This window comes from Mesoplodon bidens (genome assembly GCF_964165515.1).
Source record: "Mesoplodon bidens genome assembly, chromosome: 13".
Lineage (NCBI taxonomy): Eukaryota > Metazoa > Chordata > Mammalia > Artiodactyla > Ziphiidae > Mesoplodon > Mesoplodon bidens.
Genome location: NC_138169.1, coordinates 63,659,962 through 63,675,952, shown reverse-complemented (window position 1 = coordinate 63,675,952; position 15,991 = coordinate 63,659,962). Strand labels below are relative to the sequence as shown.

The following is a 15,991-nucleotide window of genomic DNA, read 5'->3' as shown; positions in this document are numbered from 1 at the left end:
TAACCAAAATAGACACAGATCGGAAAGAGAGTTTAAAACCAGTGTCACATCCTAGTGGCATTGTCAATAACTTAATTTGGGAGGAATTTTTATTTGTTTTTATTTTATTTTATGTACAAGCCTATCTTGTGAGCAGCCCCATGAAGCTCAAAGTCCAATAAAATAAGAAAATTTGCATGTAGCAATGACTTGTATTTTTTAAATAATGTAAGCCATTCAGAGCAGGACAGGGACCCCACTTTTCATTTACTCATCTCAAGACAGGTTTTAATTTACTGTTGCTTGTTAAAATTAGTACTTTGTAATTTATATGCATTAATTTTAAGGTTGTTTTTGACTGCCTAAATTTGGAAGTTTTTATTTTTCAGTTGGCTATTGGTGATATTAAAGTTCAAATTATACTATACATGTATTTAATATAAAATAACACATTTAGAGAATAATTCACACCAGACTTCATTTCGCTAAAGCATAACTCATCAGAAATCTCCTTGGGCTAAACTCTTACTCTATTTGGGGGCAAATTTTAAAGAAAATAAAAATGAAGTTTTATAAATATTCTATAAAAGATGTAAAATGTATGTAGTTTTTTAAGGGGTATCAATGATTTGTATAAAACTAGGGAACAATTTGCTGTTTAAATTGTTAAATTTAAAATAGTTTCCATAGATTTAATGAGAAAATCCAAACTTCACAATCTGAAATCATCTTTTTAGGAACTTTAACTTCCCACCTTGCACTTAACAGCTAGTATTCATAATTATCATAAAAATTTAAGTTAACATTTTGACAAATGTGTATACCTATTAGAAATCTAAATGTATTAGAACATACTGATTTCTTTACTGAATTATATTGTCTTTATTACATGTACACGAATAGTCTCTATAGATTTGTTAAAAACTGAATTTCTCTTCTTCATCTTCCTCCGATTTGGATGGCTGGGCTGTTTCCATTTGAAAACAAGTTCCTCCTGGCCTTGGAAGGGATTTGGTTCCCCCATACTTAGTAAGTTCAATAAACCCTAAAAAAGTCATTAGAACCCCAAGCATGATAGCCAGAATGGGTCAAAAACCACAGAATCCACTGTTGTCTGATGTTCAGATGGAAATACAAATGTCAAAAGGAAATAAATAGAAGTATAACAAGGATCGGTGTTCACATAAAAATTCCATGGTGTCTGGAGCTCAGGGCAGTACAGTCAATAGTTATGTTGGTAATAACACCTAGTCATGCCATTGATGTATTACTAGTCCCTCCCTCACAATAATTAATTTGATACAGATTCCCAGAGAAACTTGCTCCACATTGATATTCTGTATTTCAATTTCATTCTCACATTATTCAGAGAAGTATGTAGGTAGTAGGTTATATCATATTATTATTATCCTGTATTGAATGTGAGACAGGTGGGACGTGAAAAGGATGACCATATATTATTGACATGAACAAATGTTTGGGTGAAGAGTATATTTTGTTAAATTTATCTTGGAATCTTGGGTCACAAGAATTTCACCCTCATGGTTCCTTTGCTGAGCCTGCAGAGAAGATATTTTAAACACCACAAAGTGTTAAGGAGTTTGGGTTGTTGTAGGACTCGCTGTACCTTCAACTGTCCTTGCTGGTAGGAAAGATCAGCTCATGGTCTTCACACTGGAATGCACATTTGAGAAAATCCCAAAATGGTCACCCAATTGGCCTATGTTTTGGTATTAATGTATTTACTTGTGATCAGACACCAAGAGTCCGTTCATTTAGCAAAGTGTCAAAAATCCAGATGAGCCAAAGAGATTATGAAGCCTTGTGATGAACTGCTTTGTAGTGGTAGCAGTAGAATGCTTTATCTGGAACACCTTGCTGGTGAATGGAGCTACTTCTCCCCATGTAACAACTGTTAACTTCCACATGTACATGATAGCGTTCATTTGTTTATTTACTCAATTACTCCCCAAATATTTCAGAATACCTACTGTATGCTAGGTATTTTGCTAGGCTCTGGAGATTCAGAGATAGAATCAACACCAGTCCCTGCTCTCAAGTTGCTTCCAATCAAAAGGAGGGGACAGCTAAGGTGTAAGGCAGTATGAATACTATAATAGCAGTCTACACAATATAACATCCAAAAAGGTTTATATAATCATATGTCCCTTTAGCCAACGTTTAATTTAATCATCATTATTGGAAAATATCAGTGTTTTATTTCTGTGCATATACAGTATAACATAGAAGAATGAAATGTATTTTCAAACTACCTAATAAGTCAGTATGCAATTTTTGATTTTTACATGAATTTTTCACTCCCATGACAATCATAAATGTAGTTTATCAGGAAATTTCTGACCTTTCTATAAACAAGTAAAGATACAGACTTATCTTTAAATGATAGGTACTTGCTTTAATTTATCCCTAATACAAATTCAGTTTAGCAACAATATTTAGTTCCAGTTCATTTTTTTAGTTCATCATTTTAATTAAGTTTGGCCTTTCCTCAGCCTTTCAGCCCTGTTGGTAACTGTTACTTTTCAGCGATTTCAAAAAGATTACATTTTTTAACGATTTTTTTAAAAACCTCCCTGTTAATGATCATTAACCTTACTCATAGCAGATATTATACTTCTTTATAATTAGAGGGACCAAACATAAAGTTTTAAGCAGCCAAAATCCCGCAGAAGCCAGAACTTTTATCTGTAGGTCTCTTTAAAATAAGACCCATTGCTTTAAAGCCAAGTAATATAGATTAGGGGGATGGCAGTTTGGTCAAAATATTACCTACTCAAAAATATAAATGACAGCATTTTGCTTGCAATCCCAGAGTAAAGCTTTGCATATCCGTTTTGAATAACTTTAGTGAAGTTAAGTGATTTGAAATTGAATGCAGTGGGGTAAGCTGGTGAGACAGCTGAAAGCTATTGCAGGTCAAGGAAATCGCGTAAAGTGGAGTCATCCTCAATTCCAATCCCTTTCATTGTAGAAACGCCAGAACCATTGGACTCTGAGAGTGACTGCATCTTGTTATATGTATAGAAGTTTTAAAATCAATTTGATTTTCACTGGTATGATTCTCTAGTGTACTTAATATGCTATGGATGGATTTCTGAGAATAGTAAGAAGCAGTTACACTTCTCATGAATATATAGCAGATGAGGCACTCTGATTTATTATTCCATTCTATTTTAGAACATGCTTATGATTTTTTTTTAAAGTAAAAGAAGAAGCAGAAAAATTCTAAAAAGCACAGACTAGTAGATCTGAGTTTTAATTCTCTCACTTACTAGATGACTTTGGGTAAGCCTTTTTAAGTACTTTGGCCTCAGTTTATCCACCTCTAAATTACTACCGACATTTTTATGAACAATGAATTTTGAGGTATTTAAATATATGTATTCAAAATTAACTAATCTCCATATTTCAAATATAAATTTCTTTTTATTTATGGAAACATTTTCCTTCTTGTCGTTTTTAATAATTTATATGAAAATCAAGGAGATAGAGAAGGACAATAAAAAATTCTTCAGAAAAAAATAAAAAATAGCATTAATTGACAACACAAGTTCTAAAACTTAAGAGAATTCTAAATGAACTCACAATTCACTAATCAACAAAACTTGATATACTGATTCAAGAAGCAATGTGTATGTAACTCACGATAAATTTTGATCAGGAACTGTAAATTTTGTTGTAATTCTTAGTTAACTATAAACCCACAAATATTAATCTTGCTCTTGTTCCCTTTTTTGGCTAATGGAGTTAATAATTAGTTAGTTCATTTTGTAGCATACCCTCTCCAGTGATATTGATTTTCTTTTCTGTTCTATGACCTCACTACCGTGCCAGATGTCACAGGGGAAGAGTTTAATGTAGAATTTAACACCAAGAAATTAACAGAAGTCCATGTCCCACTGATAGAGGAGAAAATTACTTAACTTTGCTTTCTGTGTAATTGATTTTTTAATGGCTTAATGCAAAATGTTCTTTAAAACCTCTCTAAACCATACGTTGTGCTAAATTTTGGTTCTTGTTCAGTGTACTAGTTATACAAACTGTAGATTAACTTTGACCCCATCCAAATTGTACCTCTAAGGTAGATTGTTAGGGAAAGAGAAAATTAAACTTCCAGAAATTTTAAATTAAGTCAGATTATAAAGCTAAGATTAATTATTAAAATTCAGTGTTTGTTTGGGAGTTAAATGTATATAAGAGGAGTCTCTCTTGATCAACAGAGGCCAGGCCTGTGCTGAGGCTGTTGGGAGGGCCTGCCCTGAGGGCGTGACAGTGCCCTGGGAACTGCGGGCAGACACCGTTGGTAGCTTCGCACGCAGATCTTGCCTTCCCTTCCGGGGTCTGCCCCCCTGCACTAGAACACATGCGATAGCATGAGTCCCCACAAACTACGGAAACATCTGGATGTTTGACTGAAATTTTTTATTCCTCACCTAAATATTAGAATCCATGTGAATCTCATGTATAGACACAGCCCCAAACTAAAATAGCTTCATTGACTAAATTTGCCCTTCAGTGTGCATTTTCTGAAATGCATTTTTTCCAAATGTTTTTCATCAGTTGTCAACAACAATCCTGGGGAAACAGAGAGGACCTTTCAATGACAAGCAACTTGCTAGCCCCTAGGGCTGCAGGCTGGGGTAGTGCCCCTGAGTGCTGGCTGCAGGCTCAAAGGAGACTTTAAAAGGGAGACAGCCAAGATAAGGGGTAGGAAAATGAGTGGGATTGAAAGGAGAAGGAAGGAGGATGTATTGCCATAGAAGGGATGGGTGAATGCTAAAATTTTTACTCTTCGTCCAATGTCAGGCATTTTATATTGTAGCCTATATACTTTGATGCCCTATACACATACAGGGTACAATACTTAAATGATCTTTGAATTCACGTTTAGCTTGAGAACAGTAATATCTTTTAATCAACTTCTCCTCCCATCTCATGACCACCAACAGAACAGGTCATCTGACCTACTCATTTGGCTCTTAAAATTAAGTGACCTTTTAAAAATTGTAAGGTATTTTTGCTGCTGGAGGCCACGGCAGACACATACGTGAATTAGTATTTTCATGTCTCAGTTAACATTCAGTGCTACAGTTTTATTTGTCCCTGAAAGAAATTTTCAAAATGTCAGATAGGAACAAAAATAGAAACAATCACAAACTTCCCCGGTAAACTGAAAATATAGAGTAATTCTTAGACCATACAATGGATCAAAACGTGCGTGTTCGTTCGTAGGAATGAGTTAGTGCTTTAAAAACCTTATGACAACTGAGGATTTACAATAACATTAGTTTGTATTTCTTTCACAAACCAAATTGGATTAAATGAAGTACAACAAGTGTGTGTGGAATACATTTGTACCCCCACCTTGGGTTGAGGTGATGGGGGTTACCTGTAGGGCAGGATCTCTCTGCCTTCAGAAAGCAGATTTTCTAGCTGGGGAAGATCAGACTAGCATAGGTGAAGCACCAGAATATTGGGTACAAGGTGACAGAGTAAAGATGATAAGGACGTAGAACTTCAGCCCAGGAAGGAACAGATCAGTGGCATCTGAAGAAGTTGGGAAAGGTTTTATGAAAGAGTAAATGACACTTGGGTGGCTTTCTGATTTGGGGTGGATGGGGAGAGGAGGGGGACACCTTAGGGAAGAGAAACAACATAAAGCAGAGCCAGCAGATGTGAGAAATAAAAGTCTGTCTTGGGTGAAAGCTTTGTGCTTAGTGACAGAGAAATACAGGTTGGCTGAGCCGGATGGGGCAAGGTTACAGGAGAACCTGGAGTCTTCCAGGGAGGAGTTGAGTGGATTCTGCAATGTAGACCGTGGGGAAACACTGCAGGTTCTCGAGCAGAGGTGTGCCATAATGTTTAAGAGAAAGTCATTACCGTTGTGCCTTGAAACGTAGTGCTGGTGAATCTATTGACTGTTTTGGTCTTTTTTTTTTCCCCCTTTGGATACTCCAGTCTCCTCTTCATCTGCTATTTACTGCTCATGTCTGCTTTGGCATGGTGTATTCTCACATCCATCCCTCTTGTACTTCCAATTTCTGATGGCTGTGTAAGGGCAGATCCAAGGGTGGGGTGGAGCATTCCCCTGGGATGTGGGACCACCTGGTCCTGGAGGACCCTGGAGAGACCAGGGAAGCAGGGACCATGTGGCTCCAGGCTCCCTGGCCCCTGCTGCACTCAGCAGAGGTATAGTTTCTCTGATGTGGCATCACACTGCCTCTGCCCAACCCAGGGCGAGCAGGATTCATGGGCAGCGGTGCAGGTTAACTGGCCCCGTGAACATGTGCTTGTGGAGAACTGGTGTGGACTCATCCCTGAGCAGCAGGTCCTCATCACATCAGTCCACAGGACGCACTTTATGCCCTAATTATCCATCACTCTCCAACTTTAAGCCACTCAACTATTTTCTTTTACAATTAAGATCTCTGTGGCCCCCCTCCACCCTGGCCTTTTTGTCACTTTTTTTTTAAGGGGGAATATAATGGGAAGGAAAGTAAGAATTTTAGCTTGGGGATTTCTCCAAATGCATTCATTAGTTTTGGAAAAGTAAAATGCATTTAACCTGATGGAATATTTATAAAAATGGAAAGCTCATTGTCAACTAAATCTCATTTATTTAATCTAGTATTAGACTGCCTTTTTTTTTTTTAAACCAGATGGAAAACATTAGCAGTAATAGTGAACAAACATATCCAGGCTCCCAGAGGTCATTTTTAACCACCATTAACAATCTGGTTTTCACAGATTAGTAATATGCAAAAGGCAACGGTCCAGTGAAAGATACACAAAAGGCAGCTGAAGCTTCTGTGCTCCTTATTTACCTAACATTGAACCATTTTTTAAAACGCTTTGCAACTGAGAAATTTGAATCTTCTAAGCTCAAAACTGACAGATTTTTCTGAGAAGTTGCAGCAAAATACCTGTTTAAAATAGACACATGTAAAATATTAATTAATCCTTCACAAAGTGGATGAAAAGCAGATTATTAATGTCATCGGTAGATTCGTCTGTGGTTAATATAGTTTTATTTACTAGCTATTTGTTTAATGCTTCATACCATTGTAAACCTCCTAACTGTGAAGTAGAAAAGAAATGCAATTTTACATATATTGTTTTAATTTTTTAAGTTAATTATCTAGTTGAAATGTAATATAAGGTAAACAGTCCACAAAATATACTGGTAGGTCAAAAAGAAGCTGATCTCTAATGTGGTAAGGAAACGGCTTCTAGAGTTGCCTATTCAGAAACTAACTATCTCATTTAAATCATGTCTTGAGGCGTTGGGAAAGTTGTAGAATGATAAAATCTCATCATGCTCTGTAGATAGATGCAGAGATGTGTGCATGCTCATTTCTTTTCTTGTTCAACCTCAATATTATATGTGGGTATGAAACATCTATGCATTTAACATCTGGTTAACTGAGACTAAAGTAAACATAGGTAAAACTGCACATAATATGCATTTATCTTCATTTTAAAATATCATTATTCTTGGTTTATACATTTACGATTTGTTATCAACCTCTGTGTTACTCTTCTTTTAGATAATAGTAGTTTGTAGGAATTACGTTGAGGTCTGTATTTAAAATGCTTCACGGGTATTTCCTCATTATTTATTATATGGAGAAGAAAGCCAAGGTATTAATGTTCAAAAGCCTACAGAGAGAGGTCATGTCCGAGATGAAAATGAGAATAAGTTTGTGCAAATATGATCTAGATAGTACAGAAAATGGCTGCCATTAAGGAACTCAGGATGCCCTGGATATTGTTGTGCTGATGATGGGGAGCCAGAAGAAGTGCCTTCCCATAAGTGTGCACATGCTTGGGAATATTTGTACATTTGTATTTTCATACACACATATGCACACATGCATACCTGCACACACATACCCCTGACAGTCATCATGTGGACTGCAGAATCGCCATTTATAATATCAGATTGAGGACTTTTCTGTCCGTCCTTGATATTGTAGGCTGCCACTTTGGGAAGAAATTCTGTTTCCCTCTTTGCAGAAATGTTTCCCTTGACAATGAAATTCCCCAGTATTCGTGGAAGTGCCCAGGACCATTTCCCTCCATTTCTTGCTGAGGAAGGGAAATGAAAAGATATGAGAACAGAATTGAAACGATGCATCTAACTTGTGCTATGATTTAGAATTTGCGACCTCCTAGGGTCCCTTTCAGTGACAGCTGAAGACACTTTATTGAATATGAGTATGTGTCTAGCACTGTGCAAGGCACTGGCCATGCAGAAAAGACAGAGCCCCGCCCCCAGGTAGCCTGCCTAGTAGGTGCAGAAGGCTGGAAGCAAACGGCACCAAGGACATGGAAGAGCTAACCTGGGGGGCAGGGGAGGGGGATAGAGGAAACCTTCTCAGAGCACCTCTGTCTGCACTGCCATATCTCTATAGATGAAAACGGAAAGCTTAATTAAATTATGTGGGTAATTGCGGATAACAAGTTGAAACTTTTTAAAATTCTGATAGCAGAATGATTGCATTTCTTTGCTTTGTTTATGCTTTCTGGATTATATAGACTCAATTTATGACTGTAGATATATACATTTTCTTAGCTTGTCATCATTCTAGTTAGCACAGAAGCAAAATAGGTAAGAACAGCCATCTAACTTCTATCCACAATACAGTTTATACTGTTTGAAGACAAGTAGTTAAGCAACTATCATCAGCAAGCATATGACTATTACAAAGTAACATAACTTATTTCACTTCTTTCTTTTCGGTTGATTTCTTTTTTAAAAACTATCAATTATTAGGAAACTGCTCCAGGCTCATAACTTCTCTCGCAGGGACAGCTAAAGCCTCCTCCCACTTCTTTTTCACCACCCCACATTTTGGTGGCCCAAGAAGGCTGGAGGCTTCTGCTTCCATGGTCTTGGGTGCCTTCCCAATAAAATCAGGCTTCTTCACTTCTAGAAAGAGAGGGAGTCTGATCAGATTTCTCCCAGAAATGTCAGCTGTTCAACCTCCTCTTTTGCCCTTCTAGCAGTTAGCTTGGTTGTAAAGGCTGGGCAGTGGTAGGGGCTGGGAGGGAGGCTGACATCAGGAGTCTGCTTTCATGGAGCTGTCGTCGCAGTCGAGGTGGACTCGGCCCTCATTTTCTGTCACTCCCCTCCATGGTTCAGGGGAATGATACATGAGTAAATGAGGACAATGTTTGGCTCCAAGGACTTCCACCTTGAAGTTATATTAAAAACACTCTTTTGTAGATATTAATAGAAAGTGAAAATAACAACTTGCAGAAAATAGCCTACACAAAACTAATTTTGGTTTTGGTTTTGGTTTTTTTTGCGGTACGCGGGCCTCTCACTGTTGTGGCCTCTCCCGTTGCGGAGCACAGGCTCCGGACGCGCAGGCTCAGCGGCCATGGCTCACGGGCCCAGCCGTTCCGCGGCATGTGGGATCCTCCCGGACCGGGGCATGAACCCGTGTCCCCTGCATCGGCAGGCGGACTCTCAACCACTGTGCCACCAGGGAAGCCCAAAACTAATAATTTTTTCTCCTTTTTTTTTTTTTTAAAGGTGAACACACACAAGAGACGAATTCGCCTCATTCACTCAGAAAGGATGTAGAAAATATGGGGAAAGGTAAAGAAAAGTTTTAATTCTGTAGAACTTCTCTTAGCTTTACAAGACTAAAGAGATAATAGGAGGATATTTTTGTTCTACACTATATTTTAAGTTTGAGAAGCAACATATGAATAATATATGGACCATGAGGTGGATATAATTGAGATTAATGCATACATATCAATCAGTACATGACACTGTAAAATAATTCTTTAAAATAATACATTACATTGATTTATATTCATGGATTTCTGCACAAAATCTATCCTATGTCTATGTGACACTTTTTAAACTGGTAAAATATTTTGTCTTATAATAATAAATTGCCATATATAACAGTTCTCTGGAGAGTTATTTGTAAAGATTAGTAAAATGACTCTTCTTTTTTTCTTTATTAGAAGAACTTCAGAAGGTTTTATTTGAACAAATAGATTTGCGGAGACGACTAGAACAAGAATTCCAGGTGTTAAAAGGAAATACATCTTTCCCAGTATTCAGTAAGAAATCACTTTTATTTCATTGCCTTATGATATTTGATGACATTTCTATTATTAGGCATAAGGATAGGCTTCTAAATATTATGTGATTACACAAAGTACCACAGTCTTCTGGTGGTCTCAAAGTATTTGGAAATTTTAGCCTGTTATTTATGCTTTGAATCAGCTGACAGATAAAATTTCCTATAAGAACCTTTTGGTGTTTATTCTATTGGTATATGTGTATCTGTGCATATGTATTGTGTACATTTAAAACATGTATGCAAATATACCATTAAATATGTAGATATATTGAAATAGTCAGAAATATTAATAATTTTTAAAACAAAAGACTTACTCAGGTATTTTTTTCTCTAAGGTAGGAAAAACAAAAGAACAGTTAATTCTTATTCTCAGATGGTGCTAGAGAGCTGCCTGGTGCTTGAGACATGAAGATTTAAAATTTAACAATTCAATGTACACATATTTTATTAATTAAAATTAGTACGATTTTAGTAGTTTGGGATTCTCCGTCCATATTTAGTATTAAAATCCCATTCCAAATTTGGTGGCAATAGAAACTGTACAATAAAAACTATTGGTTCTACTCCCAGAGTCCTAGAATTTCAGAAAGACCTATGATAGGTGTCCAGATTTCTAAAATTCACCTGTCGTGTTCTGAATCACATTTGGACAAATACATCACAGTAGTATTTTTCAAGCTTTTTGGAGTTTCATTTAGTCATATTTTAAATTATATACATTTAATATTAATTTTTTCAGGAACACTTTTTTAGAATGTCAGTGCCCTTTGTTTTTTAATCCAGGCATCACAAAACTCATGTTGGTAGTTTCTGTGGAAGAGCCATAGGCAAACATCCAGAAAAAGATTTTTCAGTAATTGTGACAATTTTAATAGTATGAGCACAAAGGTCTGCACTCGCCAGAGTTTCTCAAATGTAATCATCAGCACAAACTGAAAGACATGCCCTCTCGGGTAGCATTTTTTAATAGTACTGGGTTCCTGGTAACATGTCAAACTCAGTTCCACCAGACTGCTTAGCAGGGATAAAAATGAAGAGGACTCATGATGGAAGAGAGTTCTGGCCCCAAGGAGCGATAGGGTCGGTCAAGTTTGTGATCTGTCAGTATCCGCAAGGGAGGTTTGGAGCTCACGATGCTTCAGTATTTTGAATTTGGAGAATGCCTGCTGAGGCTTAGAATAAGATGGAAGAGAGGAGAATGGCCAGTAGCTTTTGATAGTGTGTTGGGATCATCATGACATTTGTATCTTCAAGAAAAAGAGAAACATATTAAAAATATCTTGGAAACCTTGAAAAACAGGTGCTTCCAAGGGATCCAGGATTCTCTCATTTCTAAAACCACATCTTAAAAAAGACTGCACCGTTCCTTGCAGCGATGAGCAGACACTGAGTGATCTGTGTCCCTTCTAAGCTGATGTTTATCTAATTGTTGAGTTTGCGGATCCAGCAGAGTGAGTCCAAATCCCACTGAATCCCCAAAGTATCCACCTAACTCCATGTGAAACCAGTGTAGCCATAATTTATCCCATGAATAAAAGCTGATCAATCATTTTAAGGAATTAAGTAATTTATACATTTTCTTACTAATTACTCTACCATACAACATGTACGTGTTTCTGTTTTTTAAAAAGTTAGGATGTTGTAGTACAACTGTCCAGTTTCCATTCAGACCCATCACTCATCCTTTTGGTGTGAATTAAAATGAATCCTCTGCGATTGCCACGTATGTGAAACACTTCAATTAAACAACAACAGCAAAGTTTTGCCCTTTTTTATCTACAGTGTACTCCACTGACCAAGGAAGTGGTGCCCAAGTTTGAATAATGCGTGGTTTAGACACACCACAAAGAGGCAGTTAATTTCACACCAGTGAAAATAGCAAATGCACATTACGTGCTTGTTAACTAAGTGTGAGAGGCGGTGAGCCTGGCAGACAGATTTAGATTCGCTCAGATGGAAAGGGGAGGACGGAACTTTGTAAAGCCCATTCAGAAGGAAGCAGAGAGGAATCCCAGCAAGAGCTTTTTACTAGGAGGTGGACTCACAGTCACAACACTTCAAACCCAGTTCACTTAGAGCACTGGGGACCTAAGCTAAGCTATCACCTGTGACAGTTAGGAAGCCAGGCTCAAAATACCCTGAGATATTTTGTGGCTCTGCTACCTCTTGGCTGTAGGACCTTGGAAACTGTAAAGTGGGCCGGATACTTCCTGTCCCACAGGAAGATGAGGACCAAATGCACGGATCCACGTGGAGGTCTGAGCACATCCCTAGCACAGGAGAAGTGCTCGATAACATCAGCAGTGATGGTGACGGTCATGACGAAGCAGGGGGAGGAAGAGGAAACTATTAGCATCGAGCTCTCGAAGAGCATGTCTAGAATGGGTCCAAAGTTCTGAGCTTCTCTTGTTGTGCTTTGGGAGTGAGTGATGACCTGTGGCACAGAACAGTGAGGATAAAGATGAGAGGAAGGAGGGGGTGGGGGAGGGAGGAAAGTGGAAGAGGCGGAGGGGGAGAAAGCAGGCCTCCGTACTCTGTGGGCAGAGGCTGGGAGGAGGAGGAAGCACAAGCAAGTCTCTCCACTTGCTGGACAGAGGCTTCCAGAGCTGCAGGACTCTGATGGGGAAATGCAGGGAGGAGGAAAGGAGCGGACACTGCAGAGCAAGCAGGCATTTACCATCCAGGTGGAGGCCGCAGAGAGCCTGGCGGCTAGTAGCGGGGTCTCCAGGTTTGGACACCGACTCCCCCACTGAGTAACCTTAGGCAAGTTACCTAATCCCCTTTTCAACTGTAGAACAATACTACTGCCCATCTCGTGGCGTTGCAGAGAGGATTAAATGTATAAAGTGTTTCGCATAGTGACTAGTGACTGATCCATAGTAATGTGAGTTGCTGCTGCTATTACCATTTTAAGGGTAATATGTACATTCCTGCAGGGGCTTTATTGTAAACCAGCTGATATTAGAAATCAGAACTTCTAGAGTTTTCCTGGGCTGTAGTTATAGAGGATGAAACAGGCAGTGAAACTTATTTTGATATGAGACAATCCATTTAGTTGACCAACTGGGTAGAACATGAGAAGAGAGCTCAGGAGGGGATCCTGAGGGAAGGTGGGAGAAATGTAATCTAAATTGGGTAGAAGCAAGAGTTTGGAGCAAATGGATGACGAGGAACTTCACCTTTATCAAGGTCACTGAGGTGGCAGTCGGACAGCTGGCCCCACATCCTGCAATGACAGTCGTGCTTAACTGGACAGGAGTAAATGGTTGGAGACCCTGCCCCCAAGAGGCCACCATTCCAAGCTCTCCCACTAAGGACTGGTCTGATCATTTTTGCGGCTGCAAATCCAGAAATCATTTTAGCCATCACATTGTGTCTGCCTTGCCTGGTGAATCTCTCCTTCCTCCCTTCTCCTCCAACACCCTGCACCTTCCTTTATTACAGTATTCAGGCCTTTGCTGTAGTTTTTCATTCATTTTATTCTCTTGCCACTGGCCATCAGTATAACTTCAGAGCCTAGGCCTGACTGGGACCTGCCAAAGGGTTGCTGGATGAGGCCACGAATGGAGAAGGCCCTCACCCCCTCCCTCTCCTGTGTCGCTGCTGCAGGGTGCCCTGGGTCCTCCCCTCCCTTCCCCACTCCAGCCCTTTCTGCTCACTGCTATTAGCCCTGCCTTCCTAAAAATCTACCTTTGGCACCACATCTTCCACTCACTATAGTGATTCCCTATTGCTGACCGTATCACGTCTAATCTAACTCCTGACTGGCTTTTACAACCCTCCGTAATCGGCCCCCCCAGGCTTATTTCCACTTCTCCCCCTACTCAGTTCCACTTACCCTGCGGACCGCCCTCGCCCCTCACTTTCCACCTCTGCGCCCTGCGTTCCTCTGGTCCAAATGCCTCCCTTGTCTATGTGCTCCTCATCATTTGGGGCACAGCTCAAGCTCTGCCACCTCCAGGAAGCCTTCCCGCTCTTGCAGTATGCACTCTGTGCTGAAGTTCTCCTGTGTTTATTTCTAGTTCCATGGGTGTTTTGTGTTCACTCCTCTCTGAGTCTTTCACCCTCTGCCCGACAGTGTTGTAAATAATTTCAGGAAAGAGTCTTCTGTTGCTGCACATGCAGCAAATTGTGGGAACGTGGCGTACTCTCAATCAGTGGTTGATATAAATATTGGAGTCATATTCGAAGAGATTAAAACTGACAATGAAGATGAGATTGGATCACTGATAAAGGAGATTAGCAAGGACTCATGAGCTGAGTCCTTGGATTTGCAGGTATGATGACAAATTCATGGCACTTGAGAGAACCAAGTGGAAAGGCCAGTGGTTGACAACAGGGAAGACCTAATGACTGGGGTTTGGTGAAAAACTTAACTGGTAGATTTTGATCATGTCATCGTCTTAGATTTTTATAAAAAATTTCTTTTCCAAGTTACTTTTAAGGTTACTTCTTATTAAAAGCAAACTACATTTCATCTACCCGAATATGGTTGTCCCATCTTTCACCTGTGTCTGTTACTAGATTCATTCTGTGTTCAGTGGTTTCCGTCTTTCCTTCCTCTCTCTTTGTTGTAGCATCCTCTGGAGAAGGAGGGATGGGGATTCTAAAACATGGTACAGATCAAAAGTCTCTGTCGTTGTTTAAAAGCAGTGATAACAAAATAAAGACTATGTAAATGAAATAAGCCCCAAAGCCTATGGCTTGATGAGTAAGTAGGCTCTACCAGGGGAACTAGATCTACCATGTGAGTTCTCTTCTTATTTCTAGCGCCAGGTATGTATGCTGGATACTTTTTGTTGCTGTTTGGAAAACTCTTTGGCTCTTCAAACTGTCCACGTTTGCAGAGCACAGCCTTCAGTGCTTTTCTCTGCCACCTCCTTTTATGCTGTCGTCTTCCAAAAATAGTTGGGTTTCAAGTGATTCTCATTAGAGTAAACAGCTTAATGATTTTTGCATCTCCACTTAAATTGTGTCTTCATCAACCTTAGAATGTAGCAAAACTTTTAGTTTTTTTTTCTCTTGCCAACTAACAATCTTTATATCTCTAAAGTTATACACACACTTGTTGTAGAAAAGTTTAGGGCTTCCCTGGTGGCGCAGTGGTTGAGAGTCCGCCTGCCGATGCAGGGGACACAGGTTCGTGCCCCGGTCCGGGAAGATCCCACATGCCGCGGAGCGGCTGGGCCCGTGAGCCATGGTCGCTGGGCCTGCGCGTCCAGAGCCTGTGCTCCGCGGCGGGAGAGGCCACAACAGTGAGAGGCCCGCGTACCGCAAAAAAAAAAAAAAAAAAAAAAAAAAAGTTTAAACGTACAGAAATATAAAGGAAAGAAAATAAAAATCACCCATAATCCTGTCACCTAGAGGAAACCAATGTTAACATTTTGGAGCTTCAGCCTTTCTAGTGCATATTAAATCATTTTTTAAACAAACTGAAATATTATACACACCAGTTTTTACCCTCCTTTTTTTCACTTAACATGAGCTTCTTTTCAAGACTACCTAGCAGTCTATAAATGCACTCTTATATTGGACATTAAAGTTTATCCACGTTTTAGGCATCGTTGTTACTGAATCTTTGTACAAATCCATGATCATCTCCTTAGGATAAACTCCTAAAAGAATTTCTGTTAGAGTCTGAACTTTTCAAAGCTCTTGATACATAATTTTATGTTGCTTTCCAGAAAAGTTGTACTAATTTATACTTCCATCCTTGGAACACCGCGTATCATCTTTTCTTTAGATCTTTGCCAACTTAAATGGAAAAAGTGGTTCCTCGTATTATTTCCTTTTCTTTTTTTGCTAGGGATATTGAACACCTTGCACATGTCTGTCATCCATTTGTATGTTTTGTGAATGCCCACGTATTCTCTCCCCATATT

At 39.2% G+C, this 15,991-nt stretch overlaps 1 protein-coding gene across 2 annotated transcripts in view; it reads left to right on the top strand.

Moving 5' to 3' along the window:
• Positions 1 to 15,991, top strand: part of SKOR2 (SKI family transcriptional corepressor 2) — a 51,946-nt gene that overhangs the window by 18,406 nt on the left and 17,549 nt on the right. For both annotated transcript variants that reach the window (XM_081252892.1, XM_081252891.1), the window contains 2 exons: positions 9,542 to 9,607; positions 9,988 to 10,086. In XM_081252892.1, the coding sequence (XP_081109018.1) occupies positions 9,542 to 9,607; positions 9,988 to 10,086 (165 nt within the window). The remainder of the gene's footprint in view (positions 1 to 9,541; positions 9,608 to 9,987; positions 10,087 to 15,991) is intronic.